Raw genomic sequence first — 19,377 nt, forward strand, 5'->3', positions numbered from 1 at the left:
ACACATTACACAGACATGCATGTAACGAAACCTCAAATACCCTTATACCCTTTCTACAGAGGGATCAAAACTGATTTTGAGGAAGGGGGTGATTAGGAGCAGAGAAGCAGTGTGTGGGGGGTGGGGAGGGGTGTTTTTCCTATCTGTTGTTTCCCTGGTCTAAAGAACCTCATTCCTAAATGAACAAATAGGGGATCATATCTGCACACAGTGAGGCCCTAATAATCTATTTGATGAAGTTTAAGACTACAGGAACTCCTAACCTCCAGTAGGGTGGAGATACCTATCAAGCCAAAATGGATCTAGATGGCTTTCTGACTGTTCCAGGGAAGTCCCTATTGCCTCAAAGTCCTGGTTGATCTCTGGATTAGAGAAACAACTTGGACAGATGACACAATTGCTCCTGAGAGCATCCTCTTTCTGTGGATGAAGGCACACTTTGGTTTTCCAGGGAGCTCAGGGCAATGAAGCAACAGTTATGGCGCCTAGAGTGAAGGTGGAGCGGACGCACTCGAAATTGGCATAGGCAGAGCTCCTATTAAGCCCTGCAGATCAGATTGAGGGGGTGCCACGTTCCATGGGTGGGAGAAGGGAGGGAAATCTCATTGCACAAGCAGACCTCGCTTCATATATGCAACAACTTAGCCCACCCACAATCTTGTTCCAAATAATGTTGGGCAGCAACCGAGCAGAATCAGACAACATTTCTTTCTTTCTTTTAAGTAGAGAAGAAGAGCCTTGATGGATCAGACCAAGGGCCAATATCATACTGAGTATGAATTTGCATCCTCAGGAGCCCGGTGCATACATAACAGTAAACCAGAATTAAACCAAGTATGGCTTACCAGAAATGAGCAAGCATGCTGGTGTACACTGCTCAAATCACACACACCCTATACCTTTTGTCATGTCAGGGGAAAAACAAAACCAGACTGCCGGCTTAGCATTCCATGCGAACCATGGTTTGTTCTTGGTTTGCTCTTGTGGTTGTCTGGAGAGAAACAAGACACAAGGTCTAGTTTGCATGTGCAGTGGTACATCTAGTTGCGGATGGGATCCATTCCAGAGCTCCGGTCGGATCCCGAGGTTTCCGCAACCGGAGGGACCACTTCTGCGCATGTGCATGGGGCGGTAGACCACTTCTGCGCATGCATGTGCAGTGAAACCTGAAAAATACTTCCAGGTTTGCCACGTTCACATCCTGAAGGATACGCAACCAGAGGTGTGCGTATCCAGAGGTACCACTGTAATACTAAGTCAGCACTCTCATGTGTTTCCTCCCAGTGCAACAAAGGGAAAAGGAAGAGGGCAGAGACAGTATGAATCACGTGTACTAGTGTGCTTGCTCATTCCTGGTAATCCATACTTTGTTTAACTCTGGCTTACTGTTATGTGCAAACATGGCCAAGAAGTAATATGTCAATATATAAATATCAACCAACCAGCAGAAAGAGGCACACTGCATCTGGAATCCCTCTGTGAAAAAAAGGAACCATCTGACAAGTCTGATCTATCTATATTAGGAACAATAAAAGGGAGACTAAATATGTCCAGAATTATAGAGGGTGGTGCTGATATGGAATGTCTGAAACATTTAGTTATTAAAAAGGCATAAGGCTGAGGACTGGATTGAAGCAGGGGGCAAGCCTAGAAACAGCTCTTCTATACACTTCAGCTTGGATGAAGCATTTAGAACCGGCTGCCAAAGATAGCAATAAAAGCATGTCATTTTCCCCCATTATTAAGTTTTTTAATTGTGTGGGTGAATTCTTCCAGTGCTTATGAAAGGGGAGGATTAATAGTATTTACTACAGCTATGCAACCTCTATGAAAGCTCCAATTCATAGCTCAACCAAGCAAGTTGATTTCTGACCTCTGGCATTCCCATTGAACTGGACTCTTGAACTTATGCACCGAACAATTTAAGACACTGTGGGTGTGGGTGCACGTGCGTGTGTGCGCACACACAGATGTGTGTGTATGCTGTCTATAATCACTTGCAGAATGGGCCTCTCTATACTCCCACTGATGCCAGACATTTAACGAATACATCAAAGACCTACACTGTGCACAAGCAGCTCAAGGTATGTATCTGCGAAGAACGCTGTCCTCAGTTTGAACTCCAAAACTCCTCCCCAGTCACACATATTAAGAATCAATTCATCATTTCAAATCTTAATCTGGTTGCATAGGATCTGTAGAACACTGCAGTTCTCTCTAGGGGCAAACAATATGGATCTTTGTAGGGTCCCAGGCATACGTCAACCAATTGCTAGCTGGTAATGAATGAAATGGAAACTCAGCCTCATTCTGCAAAACAATGATGCCCCCCCCCCCCCACTCCACTATATTTACACACAGTAACATTTTAGTGTCTTTACACCAAAGCAGCAAAAGGCTTGGCTTGTACCTGTTGTCCTCTGAAATATGCACATTTAACTACTTAAGTTCTTATATGTTGTTTTAAAACAATGCCACCATAATTTTATTATACCTTTTGTTATACTGGTATCATTCAGCTGAAATTGAACCAATTCAGGATTAGACTTCTACATATTTCACTATATTATTTATTTAGATTAACAGCCCACCCAAACCTGAGTGGAGTTTTTTTAAGAGGAGTAAAAAACAAAGAGGACTCAGAGCAAAATAAAAAGAAGTTCCTTTCCCAACTTATCTCTGAACTCCTAAGGCCATCTCAAAGAGTAGGCTATGTTTCAGAAAGATGCCCAGATATTAGTTTTCATACTGGAGCAACGTGAAGAAGTACCGTATTTTTTGCTCTATAAGACTCATGTTTTCCCTCCTAAAAAGTAAGGGGAAATGTGTGTGCATCTTACGGAGTGAATGCAGGCTGCACAGCTATCCCAGAAGCCAGAACAGCAAGAGGGATTGCTGCTTTCACTGTGCATCGATCCCTCTTGCTGTTCTGGCTTCTGCGATTCAGAATATTTTTTTTCTTGTTTTCCTCCTCCAAAAACTAGGTGCGTCTTGTGGTCTGGTGCGTCTTATAGAGCGAAAAATACGGTAGGTTCTATGGCTGTATCAGGTCCCAATTCATATCTTTCCTCAACCATAAGGTGACTGTAAGATACCCACAATTTCTCAGCCACAGTCGCACAATCCCCTACAATATGGAGATAATCACGCTAGCCTTCCACAGATGGATACTGTGAGGATTATTGGGACAAGGTATGTGTAGCTCTTTGTAAGCAACTTAAAATGTACTATACAAGTGTTACGCCAGGTGTGGGTGAGGGGCAAAAGGAAATGTAATTCTATGCACGTCTGTTACACTTTTATCCAACCCCAAGCAGCTCATGGGTTCCCCCAATTATGTCCTCACAACAACCCTGTGAGGTAAAAGCTGGGCTGAGACATAGCGACTGCCTCAGGGTCACACAGTGAGCTTCACAGTTGAGAGGTGATTTGAACTTGGGTTCGGCAGTCCTAGCCTGACGCTAGTCTAATCGTTTTTAACCTGAAACTGTTCTTAACCTGAAGCACCACTTTAGCTAATGGGGCCTCCTGCTGCTGCCGTGCCACCGCCGTGCAATTTCTGTTCTCATCCTGAAGCAAAGTTCTTAACCTGAGGTACTATTTCTGGGTTAGGGGAGTCTGTAACCTGAAGCGTCTGTAACCCAAGGTACCACTGTACTGCATCAGCTCATGTTGTCCACAGGACCAAATTACTCTCTGGCATTTCCACCTACAGAAGAAGGCCCAACACAAACACTTTCCAGGATGCCAAATAGGAACAGGATGTTGATTAGTTTGTAGCAGCCGTTGGCAGAGGGGGACGTACACAGATTGTTTTGTTTTCTGCCCTTGGGAGGAACACTGTGACAAAGGCTGAAAACTCCTAGTGTTAGCGGTAAAAAGGGCTACACTTTGAACCAACAATGCACCGTGGAAATAAATTAGTATGTGGGCTCTATCAAACATCATTGTCACAAGAGAAGCCCTACTTCGCATCTTATGGCGCCCTCTTGTGGCAATGATAAAGTACATCACCCTTCCCCATCATTTTATTTTTTTGCCTGGAACAGGCAAGTCTGTTGAATTTCTGCCTATCAAGCCACCGTTAAGCCTCTGTTAGGTGGAAGCCCCACTTATTGCTTCCCACACTTTCCGGTATTTAGCACTAAAACAGAAGCATGTTTACTATAATATTTGACTACCTGGGTACAGTGGACGCTTGGGTTGCGAACGTGATCTGTGTGGGATGCACATTCGCAACCTGCAGCGTCCGCAACCCACAGTGGCGTGTCTGCGCACGTGTGGGTTGCAATTCAGCACATCTGCGCATGCGCAAAGCGCGATTTAGCCTTCTGCGCATGTGCGATTGCCAAAACCCGGAAGTAACCTGTTCCAGTACTTCCGGGTTTCAGCGGTCTACAACCCCAAAAAACGCAACCTGAAGCGTCTTTAACCCGAGGTATGACTGTACACATTAAGAAGCCACAACAAACAGCAGGCTAAGGGCCATAGCTCAGTGGCACAGACAGCATCTGCTTGGAATGCAGATGGCCCCAGGCTCAAACTGCGGCATCTGTGCGAGCCTCACACAAGGAGCCAGCTCACCACTTCAGAACTCCTCTCCCCCCCCCCCCTGCAGCACACGGAAACTGCCACTGCAATTTTGGCTACAAGTAGGATTAATTGCAGTAGTATTTATCAATGTAAATGCTGCAAATTGCCCTATCATATCAAGACTGCAACAAAGCAAAGCATCTTGGGTCTTTTTTCCCAGGTGTCATACAAAGTAAAGAAGAAGCACATGTGTTCTTTGGTTGCAGAGTCTCACCGACGCAGCCTTAGCTCTGGGCTGCTTTTCTTCTCAAGGGGTCACCAACGTGGTGCCCACAAATCTTTCCTAGCCCCCTCCAACTGCCCCTGCTGACAGAAGCATTCTGTTGTAGCCAACAGAATGGGTAGCTGTGTCTTAGGATTGCAGGGACGGTTTATTAAGAGTTTTACGATTTCTTTTGGGGGGGGGGGTTACATTCCTTACACAGATACCAAGTAAGCCTTTGGCATTCTTTCCCAACCTCCATTTTCCCTGCTAGATAATCAGCTTAATAGTCAACAGAAAATTGCCAATAATATGTGCGTATATCTAATTGTTAATCTTACCTGTAGAAAATATTAGAACCGTGTTGTTCCAAAGGCCGTACTTCTTCAGGGCTGCAGTGACATTTCCCACAGCTTCATCCATAATAGACACCATTCCCGCATATTTGCGTCTCTTTTTGTCTTTGATAAAAGAATATGGCTCTATGTATTTCTCAGGTACTTGAAGAGGCTCGTGGACTGATTGCAGAGCAAGGTAGAGGAAGAGAGGCTGTCGCAAAAAAGGCACAACACCAAAAAAAGAGACCGCATCATTAAATGCCATAATCAGCATACTGGCCGATAAGCTTCCAGCTGCAACTGCTGGCTTCCTTCCTGCCTTCTGTCTTCAGTTCTCAAGGATAACAGAATATTTAATTGAAGACATCCCCATTTTTATGATGTTGCCAGACTCCATTGGCCCCAGCCAGAATGGCCAGCGGTCAAGGATGATGAGAGTTGCTGTCCAACAACATCTGGAGGGCCATAAGCTGATCTAACTCCAGGCAGACCTTCAAATTCAATTTTTGCTTTCATTAGGGAAGTCTAGAAATATTTAAGAGCAGGGCACACCAGTAATTGGGTCAGACATGCTACATTAGTGGTACAGGACAGGGAGTACTATTTGTGTAATCTGCCTGAGACATCTTTTAAAGATGAAACTTTCTTTTCTCAGTTTTTCCTGGGCCACTAAGGCTGGACTTCTCCCTGTTTGTACCTTAGGGTATTGTACTGCATCTTTCAATTCTTTTTGTGGTTTATATTAATAGTTTTTACTGTTTATTGCTTTGAGATGTTTAACATTAAGTGGTTTAGATTAATATTTAATAATAATGTTAATATTTAACATTTCGGTGGTACCTTGGTTCTCAAACTTAATCCTTTCCGGAAGTCCATTCCAAAACCAAAGCATTCCAAAACCAAGGCGCGCTTTCCCATAGAAAGTAATGCAAAACTATCTAACAAGACCATTGATCCATAAAATGAAAGCAATCATCAATGTACTGTACTATAAAATAAATAAGACAGTATTGTAGGTGATAAAAATAAAAATTATTATTTTTTCTTACCTGCACTGATGATAGTCATTGTTTGGATGGGGGGCTTTTATCCATTTCCACAGTCACACAATCAATCAATCAATCAATCAATCAGTAGCTGAACTGGGTTCCACACAGTCACAAAAACAAATTAACCGAAAAGCCACAAAAACGCAAATAGCAAAAACAAAAGTGCCAAACTTAGTCTATTCCGGAAGTCTCTTCGAAAACCAAGGTGCAGCTTCTGATTGGTGGTGCCCCGGAAACAACAGCCAACAGCCACATTGGACATTTGGCTTCCGAAAAACATTCAAAAACCGGAACACTTACTTCCAGGTTTTCGGCGTTTGAGAACCAAGTTGTTTGAGAACCAAGGTACCACTGCACTGAAATTTAATAATAATATCTAATTGATCACCTGGTTTAACAATGTATTGCTATTAATAATATCAATGCAATATTAATAATAACATACATGGTTTTCTACCAAGGACCTAAAGGCAGCATACATAAGGTTCTTCCAACTTTATCTCCACACCAACCTTAGGTAATGAGAGACCTAAGAGTGATGTGGAAATCCTTTGCAGGTGAAGTCGGTCCCACTGAGTTAAAGGGGGTTGTTTACCAGACAACCATGTATAGGATTGCAGCCACAGTGACAGCCACAGGGAACCAGTGAATGAAGAAGGAACTGAACCAATGCAACCATCAAGCACAACACTATTCACTACATCACACTGGCAGCCACAGGTGCTGCAAGCAGATAGCACTGGTACAAGTTTTGCCGCCGAGATTTAAACAAACTAATATTACAGTATTTTGAAGCTGCTCTATCAAATTTATCACGCAAGGAGCAGAAAAACCAAAGAAAATGTTTGAGAAACTGAATTCAGTTTCTTTCTGATCTATTTTGTAGGACAGACCTGTCAATGTCTTCCGCCTAATACGTTGTTAAATTCCCGATTATGAGCTTACGACTATAATGGGACTAAGAACAGGTAGCTGCACCAAAGCGTCTGATCCTAAATGCATCAAAATGTATTAATTACAACTTTATATTTTAAGAAAGAGACAGAATTGTACCTTCTCAGTCTGGTGATTAGCTATAAGATCTACTGCTCTTTCTGTAAACACATTAGTAGAGTACATGTCTTTAAATCCATCTGCAACTTCTTCTCCCTCTCGAAAATCAAGAGCACATCGAGTTACGTTCTTCGCTTCGATGGGCACACAGCGCTCGTGAGAATAGTAATCTTCACTTCCAAGAAGGTAACCTAAAAAAGAGAAATATTAAGTCTCTCTTTTTATGTATTCATTAAATTTATGTACTCTTTACATTTCTCTTCCCACCCTCAAAGGAGCCCAAGGAAGCAAACATCAAAATGTTTAAACAATACAATTTAAAATAAAACATATTTAAAACATTAGCAAGCAAAATAAAAAAACATTCTAAAACTTTTAGAGTATCTAAACCTTTTAAAAACCATCACATACCCTCAAAGCTGCAAATTTCATGGTTGCCATGGTCAGTATCCTTCAGCCTGGATAAACAGGAATGTTTTAAAATTTATATTGAAAGCCAATAATGAGGGAGGGAGACATGCCTCGCCAGGGAGGGCATTCCACAAACAGGAAACCACCACCAAGAAATCAACAGATAATCATGCCTGTGACAATTTCAGTAGAAGAGTCTTTAAAAGCAGAATGGCAGTAAGATTTGCAAGTCAGTAAAAAGGAGGAATTTACCTGGTCTGGTACACCTGCGGGAGGGGGCGGAATACCAGGACTAAATAGGATTGTTTTTATAAAACAAGTCAACAAATCATTTGGCAAACTCTCTCATCCCCACCATTAAAAAACTAAAAACAAAAACCGTTAACATCTGCTTCCATGCTTGCATGGTTAATAGGAGTCCAATGATGCTTTTAAATTGGCAAGTGCATGAGAGATTTTGAAACTGAAATGATGGAACGTCAAAGATGAAAAGCCACAGCAGCCAAGATAACACAAAACAAAACAAAAACCCTATAATAATTCTTGCAGCTGAAGGTAGAATTACTAAGCTATTTCTATGTTGCAAAGAGTATTTTTCATGCAAGCTATTCAAACATTCCCAATCTCCTGCTGACACCAACTGGTGAGTGAGACAGTCTCTCCAGAATAAAGTATCCCCATTTCCAAACAGAACAGAAGGATTTCCAAATAAAATCCTTCTGCAGCTAGCTTGCCACAAATTAGTGCCATTTAACAGACACAAATACACAAATCAGGGTTAACACCAATGGATAGTAAGAGTTAATAGGCAGCTCCTCCGGTTTGCAGTCACACCGAGCAAATGAAAGTCCTATATTTCTTTATTATATTTAACAAAATGTTTATGCCACTTGATTTTAAATAATTTAGAGATTTTATTACAAACAAAAACAGAATTATCAATAAAAGGTAGGCAAAAACAGATATTAAACATTCAAAAGATACCGTAATTAAAATTAGCAGTGTACCAATGCCACAATATAGCATGGGTTACACCCTCAGTTACCTAAACATGGCCTTTGACGTTTCCAATTTTTTTATTTTTTTCTGGAATTGCACCTGACAACACTGAAACAACATTGTGTAAGGAGCTTGTGTTAACTGTGAAAAATGCACATTTCTATACAAAAGGGGAAATACTACAATGCATTTTATTGTCTTTCAAAATTGTATTGGGGGGAACCCCTCAATTTGACCATTATGGCTATTGTACCCAAGTCAGTCTTCCCTTGTCTTTGCAAGGTTCAGATCCTACTATCTTAAATTCCCACATCCAGCTCTATAATAAATAAAATAATAACAATAATAACAATAATAACAACAACAACAATAATTTATACCCTGCCCATCTGGCTGTGTTTCCCCAGCCACTCTGGGTGGCTCCCAACAGAATTTTAAAAACACAATAAAACATCAAACATTAAAAACAGATGTCTTCTAAAAGTCAGATAGTTGCTTATTTCTTTGACAACTGATTATCAGTTTGCAATCAATGTGTGACATCCAGTGTTGCAGGAGACTTCTGCTTATGCAATGGGGCTTGCCCTTCTCCTCTTCCTCCTGCCCCCATGCTCCTTCAATAGATTTTTAGGGCATGCAGGAGGCTGAAGGTGGGGCAGGGAGGAATCTAGTCCACTAACTGAGTCTCTTCTGCTGGATTCTGTTGTAAAGGTATGGCCCTGGGGACCTGAGCCGAAGTCTTTTGCACCATGCCCCATATATCCTACCTCTTTCCCTTTAAAAAAACTTACATTTTGTGATTTTTAACTTGCTTATTAAGCGATTTTCCCTGACAGTCAGCCTAAATCTATACATATAAATTAGCATCTGCAAATGTTATGCAAATCTGTGTCACGGTCCTGTGCCTTTAGGCTTTTAAGGATTTAGCAATGCCCTTGGTTGGACTGCACCCAAGATTTTCATTATAATTCATAACTCATTTGCATGGCCATCCATAATAGTAAAATGATGGAACAAACCAAGAACAAAGACACATGGTCCCTGAAGACAGCCAACAAGAGCCCAGTAAAAAGCAGGCAATTTCTGCTCCACAAGCATGTGACAATATTGTTTCTGGGAGACAGAGACATTTCCTGTACTATAAATGTGTTCCATACACATTTTCTCTTATTTCTGAATGGAAGGCAGAAGAAAAATCAAATCTATTCAGTATTTCATACATTCCATGCATTTACATTGTATGCTATTATTTTTCTTTTCACTTAATCCACCATACAAAACTCATCATTTCAACTCATCCCATCCAGCGCTTCACATCCAGAAAATTCCATGCCACAGAGAGGTTATAAGTTGGACATAACTTAGTGATAGAACACAAGCTCTAATTCCCCAGCTTAGGTTTTCTGAATACAGAGTCCTTCAGCTGTGATTCTTGTTCTGGTATCTGGTATCGCAGATACAAACCAGTGACACAAGTCAATGCCTCCATGGTGACAAAAGGCCCCTGCAACAACTTTTGAGAAATCATTATCTCAGAGGCAGAACAAGGCAACATCCCTGATGCATCAGACTTCTGTACTCGGTAGAAATTAGCACCTTATGCCTTTGTCCTCCTCATGCTGTTACACCATCCCCCAAAGCCTCCATAGCAGCTTCCCCCAATCTGGTACCATCCAGGTGTTTTCAACTACAGCTCCCATCATCCTGGCCCAATGACTGGCCATGCTCCAAGATGAGCTAATTGGGATTTGGAGCCCAAAACATCTGGAAGCCACTAGGTTGGGAAACGCTGCTTTAAGGAAAATGTTAGCCTTGATAGCTAAGTTATACCTCTGATGCCTCTGAGTGACAGTAGCTGGGAGTCACAAGTGGGGAGACTGCTCTTGTGCTCAGGTTCTGTTTTCAGGCTTTCCACAGATATCTGATTGGCCACTGTGAGAACAGGATGCTGGACTAGATCAGCCACTGGGATGAACCAGCAGGCTATCTTACGTTCTTACTAAGCCAGAACAAATTATTGACTGCTGGACCATCCAATGAAAACAAAGGAGGAATAAAGTAAACGTCACTTACCAAAGTAAGTATCAAATCCTCTGCGGGTTGGAAGGCATTCTTTTCTGTACATTCCTAAATGCCACTTTCCCACCATGTGGGTAACATATCCTGCCTCTTTAAGTAGCTCAGGCAGGAGTTTTTCATGCAGTGGGACACAGCTGGGCTGACACGGCCAAATTATTTCATGCTGTAAACCTGTATGGATCTAATGAAAACAAATGTACCTTACACATCGGTTACACCATAATTTTCTGGTGCGCAGGCAGCGCTATCTGCACAGCAACATGTTCATATTTAGAGGAAAACAAATCTAACATACCCAGATCAATAATGAAACTTTACATCACATCTTAGAAATACTGAAAAATAAGCAGCAACTGTGTGCAGGGTGGGAAATCACTTAAAAGTAATTGGTGTACATTTGCAGGACATCTAGGCTATGAATCCAAATGAAAGGAAGCAAAACACAGAACTGCCACATAGGAGTTATGGGGGAAAGGTACCCGGTGCGGCTTGAAAACGGAGCTGTCACCCAACTGAAGGATGCTCAACAGCGCCATTCTAATAAATGTTTTCTTAGAAGCAAGCTCCACTGTGCTCAGCGGAGTTTACTCCCTGGTCAGTGTCCTCATGGAGGACCGCAATATCTCAAGGACTGCCTCTCTCCATATGAACGAACCCAGATCCTGCAATCACCATCTGAGACCCTTCTTCAAGCACCTCCTCCATGAGAGGTCCAGAGGGTGGCAACTCAAGAATAGGACTTTCCTGTGGTGATTCTCCGCTTGTAGAATGCTCTCCCCAGGGAGGCTCGCCTGGTGCCTTTATTACCTATCTTTAGGCACAGGATGCTGGACTAGATGGACCTTTGACCTGATTCAGAGGGCTCCTCCCCTGTGTAAGGGTTTCCGCTTGAACATTTGTGCTTCTCCCCACCCCTTCTCCACTGTGTGCTGACTGAAATTGGCCCTGAGTGGGTCTGGAGAACAGAGTAGGTCCAGAACAGCACACGGAAGGAAATGGGGGTTCATTCTGTCTGGCAAGCTGATATGCTTGTGCAGGTGGAACATCAGTAATTGTGCAATGTTGACTTGCACCCAGTGACAGAGCACAAAAGGGTACAAATGTCTGCATAGAATGGGGCCCACAGTAAGTTACTCAACCTCCGGAAAACCTTTGCAGCCCAAAGGTTGGATCCAGAATTTGCCCACCCTCTGCAGGCCACTGTTGACAGGTGGGCAAGGCTATTCATATGTCAATCACCTGGCATCATATGACAACAGGCAATTCTAATGTCAAGCTGGTGGCAGGCACAGGTTTCTCTCTGTTCTCAGAGCTGTAATGCTTAGTGCTAAGATGGGAGACAATAGATCCCTTATTTCCAACTTTGCCCTTAGAGCTTAGATTGGAGATGACAGAGCTTTGCTTCTGACATCATATGATCACATACGGGCACAGTTTGCTTCAAATGGTGTTAATAACCAAATTAGACCTGAGGTATGGTGGCTCCCCCATGTTGCTGTAGGCCATCACTGCTTTCAGTCATGAAGAGGGAATGAAGTTTTGTGGCCTTCCTAAAGTTGGAATCTGATTACTATTCAAAACAGAATCTCATGATCATCAAATCTGCCACATGCAGGACTATTAAAACATTCTGTTCCCTAACACTTTGCATTCAACTCCTCCATCAAATGCCACGTACACCTGTACAACATTACAACATACACTTGCGAAATGTTTTGCGCTTCTCTCAAAGTCCTCCCCAAAGTTGCAAGCTTCAATTAAATGCAAAATCTGTTTCCAGCTTCTGAACCACTAACCACAGAAATGACAAATACTTGTATCTAATTTTTCCAGTCATGGTTTCATTAAGCTATTTTGGAAGGCAGTTCTTAAAAGAGGAATACCAAATGTATCATAATTAGCCAAAATTATATCATCTAGCAAAATGAGGAGATTTTTGCCAGCCAAACATAATAATCAGAAGAACCAGTGAGCTTGAAGATTACCCAAATGGAGGATTCTAGCTGGCTTTAGAAAGCAAAGAATCAAGGGAGCTACTGAAACTGAACATAAACATAAAATGGAAATATAATCTGAAAAGAAAATTCACTGTTATTGCCAGAAAGCCCAAATGCATTATTTGACTTCCTTAACAGATGACCCACCAACCATCTAGAGACAGCAAAGATGAGTTTCATGAACAGCCAGATTTATTAAAAATTCTAAAGAAAGCAAAGCATCAATTTACATATCTTTGCACAAAAATCACTGTCAAATATGTATTGCACATTTAAAAAACACTATGAAGGTGCTCTAGTCTTCTGGTTTTCTTATACTTGTGAGAAGGTTAATACGAAAATCTTCAAAACTGTCACATGCAACTCTGAACGGTGATCTAACAACAGATTTATGATCAAGTGTAAGGAAGGAATAGCAGAGGACTAACGTCAATAAGATCACAGGATTAATCTTTCTTTAGGTGATTTTTGAAAATGGCTATGAACTGGGAACCAAGCAAGACATATTTTCCATTGGGCTCTTTTCATGTAAAAAAAAAAAAAGGTATTTTAAATTTTTTCAAAATCGTCCACTGTTCCCCGCAAATTCTCTAGCCTGCCCTACCAGCGATGGAAATGGAGTGCCGCTTGCTAGGGAGGGTGAAAAGCACCTGGCAGCAGGTTTTCATGAGCAACTGACAGGGGCGGTCAATATCACTTGCCAGTGCAGTAAAATATAAATTTCCATTTCTGATTGGAAAGCAGATGGCCAGGCTGAATTGACATAGATGGCTTCCTTTCAGGAAATAAAAAGCTCTGAAAATATATATGAAACTATAGGGCAGTTTTAGCAAGACAAGGGGGATGAGCAACAGGAATGGCTAACACCCCAGACTGTTTTTTACTACTAATGTTTTAAATTAGCTTTCCCCCCCTTTTGTATCAACCAAAACAAAAAGGTGAACTAAAGAGAGAGAGAGAGCGCGCGCACACAAAGGCTCCTTAGACAGAGGAGAGAAAGATCACTGTACTTACCTTGTCTCATTCCCCAGGTTTTCAATTTATGGACAGACTGGCTGAAATAAAAGGGCTCAAACTAGCCATGTGCTCCCATGAAAGAACAAAAAGAGAGCCTTGTTGATCAAGCCAAATGTCTATCTAGTCGAGCCTCCCATTCTCACCGTGCCCACTCAGATGCTCATGGGAAGAATATTCAGCTATAAAGCATCCAGCTCATATGATGTGAGAGGCTAACACCAGGCAGAGTGAGGGTGGGGCCACCCCAAAGGGTCAACCCCAAAGGGAAGACACCAAATGGATCTGTCTCTTTGGGGACATCACAAGGTTCTGTTGACCTGTTGTTTTAAGCTAGACATATAAAAATATGAAGTTGTATAACTCCACATTTTTCTGCAACCTCCTAGCTTATATGAGTTGTGTAGAATTTTTATTATCTGCTGGTGGGGAAACTAGTGGAAGGAGAATGGAAATTGCTTCATGTTCCAGGTGAGGACCTGTTGCCATTGATCTCTTTCCTCTGGGTGGGAGACAGGAGGGAAATGAGTGCTGTATGCCAGGTTTGTAGCACATTTCTATTCTTTCTTCTTCAGGCTCTGGCTATTATAATATGGGTTTCAATACATATTTTGTCTGCTGGCTTCAGGAAGATAGAATTGGTTTCTACCCCCAGGGAGAGCCTGTTGGTAGAATCTGCCCTCCTGTGTGAGAGACAGGAATTAAATGTGCACATCATAGGTGAGCAAGATTAGGAGGTTTTTTTCTGTTTCATGCTGCAGGGCTGATTGGTGTTGCTAATATATAGTGGTACCTTGGGTTACATACACTTCAGGCTACAGACTCCGCTAACCCAGAAATAGTATCTCGGGTTAAGAACTTTGCTTCAGGATGAGAACAGAAATCGTGCTCCAATGGCATGGCAGCAGCAGGAGGCCCCATTAGCTAAAGTGGTGCTTCAGGTTAAGAACAGTTTCAGGTTAAGAACAGACCTCCGGAACGAATTAAGTACTTAACCCGAGGTACCAATTTATTAAAGTGGGAACTGGATGTAACAGGTCTCTCCCCAACTGTGATTCCTTGCAAGTGTTCAGAGGCCTCATGCTTCAAAGAGTGGATGTAGAACACAGAACATCCTTGTGAAGAAACCACTACCCTATACTTAAAACATAAGAGGAAATAAAATTGCCCTCTGGGTCACTATTAGGAAATATGAGATGACTACCTTTCATTTCAGCTGGGGAGCAAATCAGGGTGGTGAGGTGCCCTCCAGGACTTCTTCCAGATATACCAGCTCTCCTTCCCTTGCTATCATAGCAACTGACCACTAGTTACTGATACAAAAGCAAAAGTCTAAGACATCTCTACACATCATGAAATAACTGGGTCACCAAAGCCCAGTCAGGATGGAATAGGCTGGGATCACAGCAGGGCAGATGAAGATCAAAGAGCCAGAAGAAGACATGGTCCAAGGCAAGAAATCTGTATTGTTCCCAGCCTAATTAGGGAATCCAAGGAAGCTGAAGTAAAGGGTATGTAGAACCAGCCAGGCCCCTATTGATTTCTCAAGTCACCCGGTCATGACTGGTGAAAAATGCTGCATATCCAGTATCAGGAACCATAGGGCTGCTGTAGAACATTTCCCCAAATGTCCCAGTAGCAGAGTCTCTTATGGCTTACAAGGTCTTACCAGAACAACTCCTATCTAGAAAATATTTTGTTTTTAAAACCTACTGAAATAGGAAAAATGCAGGAGTAGATAAGGAGAACATATGGTCAAATATTTAGCCTCTGGCTATGATCTTCTTCAAAGACTGTAAAGAGTGATTAACCGCAGGGAGAAAAGCAAAGTAGCAAAGTAGGTTATGGATCACAGATAAAACAAAACACAATTTGTGAAAGGCCTATATCTAAAAGAAATAACTGCATAATGAATTGAGCAAATGAGTTTTAAAAAGAGAAACATGTATTACATTCATTCCTTTATGAAAATAACAGTACGGCACCTGTGCTAGGAATGGTGAATTATATCTACTAAAGATCGGGAGGAGAGGGGGGAAGGAAGTGGCTTTGTGGTTAGTCTTGAAGATGGGGACACTGCTGGCCCTTTCACGACATGTCTGCAAAACCCTTTGCAGGGGTGGGGGACTCACGCTGTGTCCCTGAGTTGCAATATTAACAAAGTCAGAGACATATTTGAGAAATAGCAACTTAGTACTCATGAATATATTTTTTTAAAAGCAATGTTGTATCTCATGTTAACTATTACCTGTTCCTGTACTACTGCTACTTGGATCTGAATTTGCAGCTGCAAAGCAATTGGATAACCCTTGCAAAAAAAAAAAACCAAAAAAAAAACACCTTGATGTTTGGGCTAATAAACCCCAAAAGTTGGGGGGAAAGGAATAGAAGCTCCACAGCAGAGATAGTTGCAAGTAGTAAAGGTTGTGCATGCATTTGCCTACCAATCAGACGCTGACATGTAGCTCAGCACTAGCTACATTGACTGTTGGAAACTTTCCAGCGTTTCAGACAGGGAACTCCCTCAGTCCTGACTAGAAATACCGGGGACTGAACTTGGACTATTATGCAAGCAGAGCAGATGCTCTAATATTGAGCTACAGGCCCATCCTAAGCTATAGAGCTTTCCAGAGTGTGAAAGAGATGGGGCATAGTTTAAGTTCTCCTTTTCTCAAATTGGTCATTGATGAATGAATGAACTGCAAGTAGCATACAGAGTCCTAACTATGAACAACTCTATTGTCATAAGAAATCAAAGGCTCCAATCCTTCTTCCTTTGTGTGTGCCATCTGTCAATCCATATAGCTAATGCTGCCAGGACAATATGTTTGGAGAAGGCAGGGGGCTGGAATCGACCTCCTTCATCACCAGTCAAATGACTGGTTGCACCAACCATCTTAATCAGGCTTATATTCTCAATTTATAGGTGGGTTTGCAATCTTGCATAAGGAAGGTTGTGATTTAAACAATATTCATTGCCCTGTTTTGCACATAACACTAGGGCATGGTTTATTAAACCATGGCACAGCATTATGTGTGAACACTGCCCAGCAGCTGAACTTTGTTTTGTCTATTACCTACAAAACCATGATCTGAAACCACAGTTATTGGCTCATAGCTTAGTTTCTTTTAAACATGGCAAACTGAGCACTTTTCCTTAACCACAATTTATATGACCACCCAAGCTCACCAAACTACAAAGGCAGGATGCAGGAGCAGCTGGAAAACTGGCTAACAGTAGCAGCTGGAAAACAAACCAAACTTCGAAGACTTTTGGTTTGTTTGATAATCTGTGGGGCAACTCATGGTTTGTAAAACAAAGCAGGGCTTCAGCATGGTTTATCATTACGTCCAAATGAAGCCTCCTCTGATTGGTGGCAGCTTTTTGCCGTCCCAGGCAGGGAGCTTTCACATCAGTTGCTTCCTGATTCTTTTAACTAAAGAAGGCAGGGATTGAACCTGGGACCTTGTGGATGCAAAGCATACCCTCTGTCGCTTAACTAAAGTTCCTCCTCACTGCTGCTAAAGAATGAGATGCAGTCCCAGAACTAATTCTCCAGGTTGCCTAACAACAGCTTGAATAGTGTCCAGCCTGTGGTAGGACTAGCTAACAGTAGCATCTGCTTGTGTAAGCAGTTTCCGTTGCCAGCAGGATAAGGTAAAGGAGCGTGAGTGTTGCAGCACTTTAGAATTCAATCGGTTTGCTACAATATGGGCTTCTGCAAGAAATGCCACCAGTTGCATCCTTTCTTTTGCTTTCTCCCTGCACCCCTGCCCCAAATCCAAACACCAGGCTTCCTAGCGGAGTGATTGGCACACATCCACTTTATGAGATAATCCCAGAATCATAGGCAGCAGGAAATACCCACAAATAGAAAGTCAGTTACAGATAGGTAGCCGTGTTGGTCTGCCATAGTCAAAACAAAAAATATTCCTTCCAGTAGCACCTTAAAGACCAACTGAGTTAGTTCTTGGTATGAGCTTTCGTGTGCATGCACACTTCTTCAGATAGAAAGTCAGTTAGATCTGAGGCAGCCGCTGAAACTTGAGGCGAGAAGGCTAAATTTTAATCAGCTGTTTCCTTTCTCAGCTCTGCTGATAAAATGTTTCATTCATGATGCTGACATGCAAACCGAAAGGAGCTTTGTGGCTCCTCCTTCCCTTAAAAATATATGTTGTTCACTGGAAAACACTGCTTGCTGATATGCAAAAATAAAGTATATTCATTATTACATGTTGCATTCCCTAACAAATTATAGAAGTTTACAAAAGACACAACCCTGACCTCTTACTGAAATGCATATTAAACAGCCACTAGAGGTCTCCCCAAACCAGATAATTATCTATTCCTATGGTATCTTTGCACTAGGAAAACAATACAGTACTAGGAATTCGTTGTGCATTTTTGCAAGATATATCATTGGGCTAAGGTTTACAGGGCATACGGGCCGGAAGGGGAATATTGGCCCTCTCAATGTTAAGAGCTAATAACTTTTAGAACAACGGGCAAAGAAAACTAGAAATACGTTGCCCAGAAATACAACCCCCAAACCTCAACCTTATTTCAGATGGTCAGTCAGCTCTGACAGGAAACTGACGTGACTCTTTTTGAGTGTAGCTCGTCATGTTGCTGGATAGACATAAACACACGTGACGCGCTACACGAATGAAGCGCTCTCATGATTTGGGCGTGACTTTCAAATCAGAAAAAAGAATTACATATCCCTGATAATTAAGATGGGTCAATACGCAAAGACCTCAGCAGTTCCTAAGTTTTAGAAACCACTCATTCGAACTGCAACCGCGAGGGCTAGAAAGTTAGGCTTAGATTCTCACAGGAATCCACCGACGGCAAGGGAGAGATGCCGGGGCGGGAAGACAGAAGCACCTCAGCCACAGTTTCTACACGTCCCTCCCTCAGTCTCTAAGCCCTTCGCGTGGGCAAGTCCAATCCCGCCGTGTTTTCCCGCCTACCTGGTACCTGCCGGTGAGCAGCTGGCTGCGCGACGGGGTGCACAGCGGCTGCGTGTAGTAGCTCTCCAGGCGCACGCCGCCCGCCCCCAGCGCGTCCAGGGTCGGGGTGCGGATCTCGGAGCCGTGCCAGCCGACGTCGCCCCAGCCCAGGTCGTCGGCCAACACGAAGACCAAGTTGACGGGCCGCCGAGGCGCAGCGCTTGGGCACGTGCGCGCCAAGCACAGCAACAGCAGCAGCAGCCCCGGGGGCGAGCAGCGCCCGAACACCAACCGCTGGAGCATCCCTAAGTCCTCCGCCAGCCCCAGCAGGAACTCACAGGACAGGAAGGGCACAGGGACCTGCAAGTCTGCCTCCGAGGGCAAATGGTCCGCCCACCCTGGAGGAAGCCAATCACAGTCAGCTCCGCCCCCCGGAGCGAAATGAAACAGGAACCACCAGCCTGCTCGTCTCCCTCTCCTTCCCCAGCCTGCGTCTGTCCAGAGGGCTTAAAGAAGTACAGAGCAGTACTGTACATGGTCCGGGGTTAGGGGTGGAAGGGGATGCCCCAGGGAAGACCTGCTGCTGCAGCAACTGCTGCCGCATCCTTTTGGTGCCTTCCCTAGGCTTACGATATTGTTTCATTCTCTTGTTAATTCTGCTGGTTAAAATGTGCATCTCATAAATGGGC

At 42.9% G+C, this 19,377-nt stretch overlaps 1 protein-coding gene across 1 annotated transcript in view; it reads right to left on the bottom strand.

Annotated features, from left to right (window-relative positions):
* The window catches only part of ARSB (arylsulfatase B), a 74,235-nt gene extending 55,151 nt beyond the window's left edge, over positions 1-19,084 (bottom strand). Inside the window, exons 1-4 of the mRNA XM_083703596.1 lie at positions 18,710-19,084; positions 10,719-10,905; positions 7,236-7,426; positions 5,137-5,344 (exon numbers count right to left, since the gene is read on the bottom strand). Of these exons, the coding sequence (XP_083559722.1) occupies positions 5,137-5,344; positions 7,236-7,426; positions 10,719-10,905; positions 18,710-18,991 (868 nt within the window). The 5' untranslated portion in view covers positions 18,992-19,084. The remainder of the gene's footprint in view (positions 1-5,136; positions 5,345-7,235; positions 7,427-10,718; positions 10,906-18,709) is intronic.
* Positions 19,085-19,377: the final 293 nt, after the last annotated feature.

This window comes from Podarcis gaigeae (genome assembly GCF_964106915.1).
Source record: "Podarcis gaigeae genome assembly, chromosome: 11".
Classification (NCBI taxonomy): domain Eukaryota; kingdom Metazoa; phylum Chordata; class Lepidosauria; order Squamata; family Lacertidae; genus Podarcis; species Podarcis gaigeae.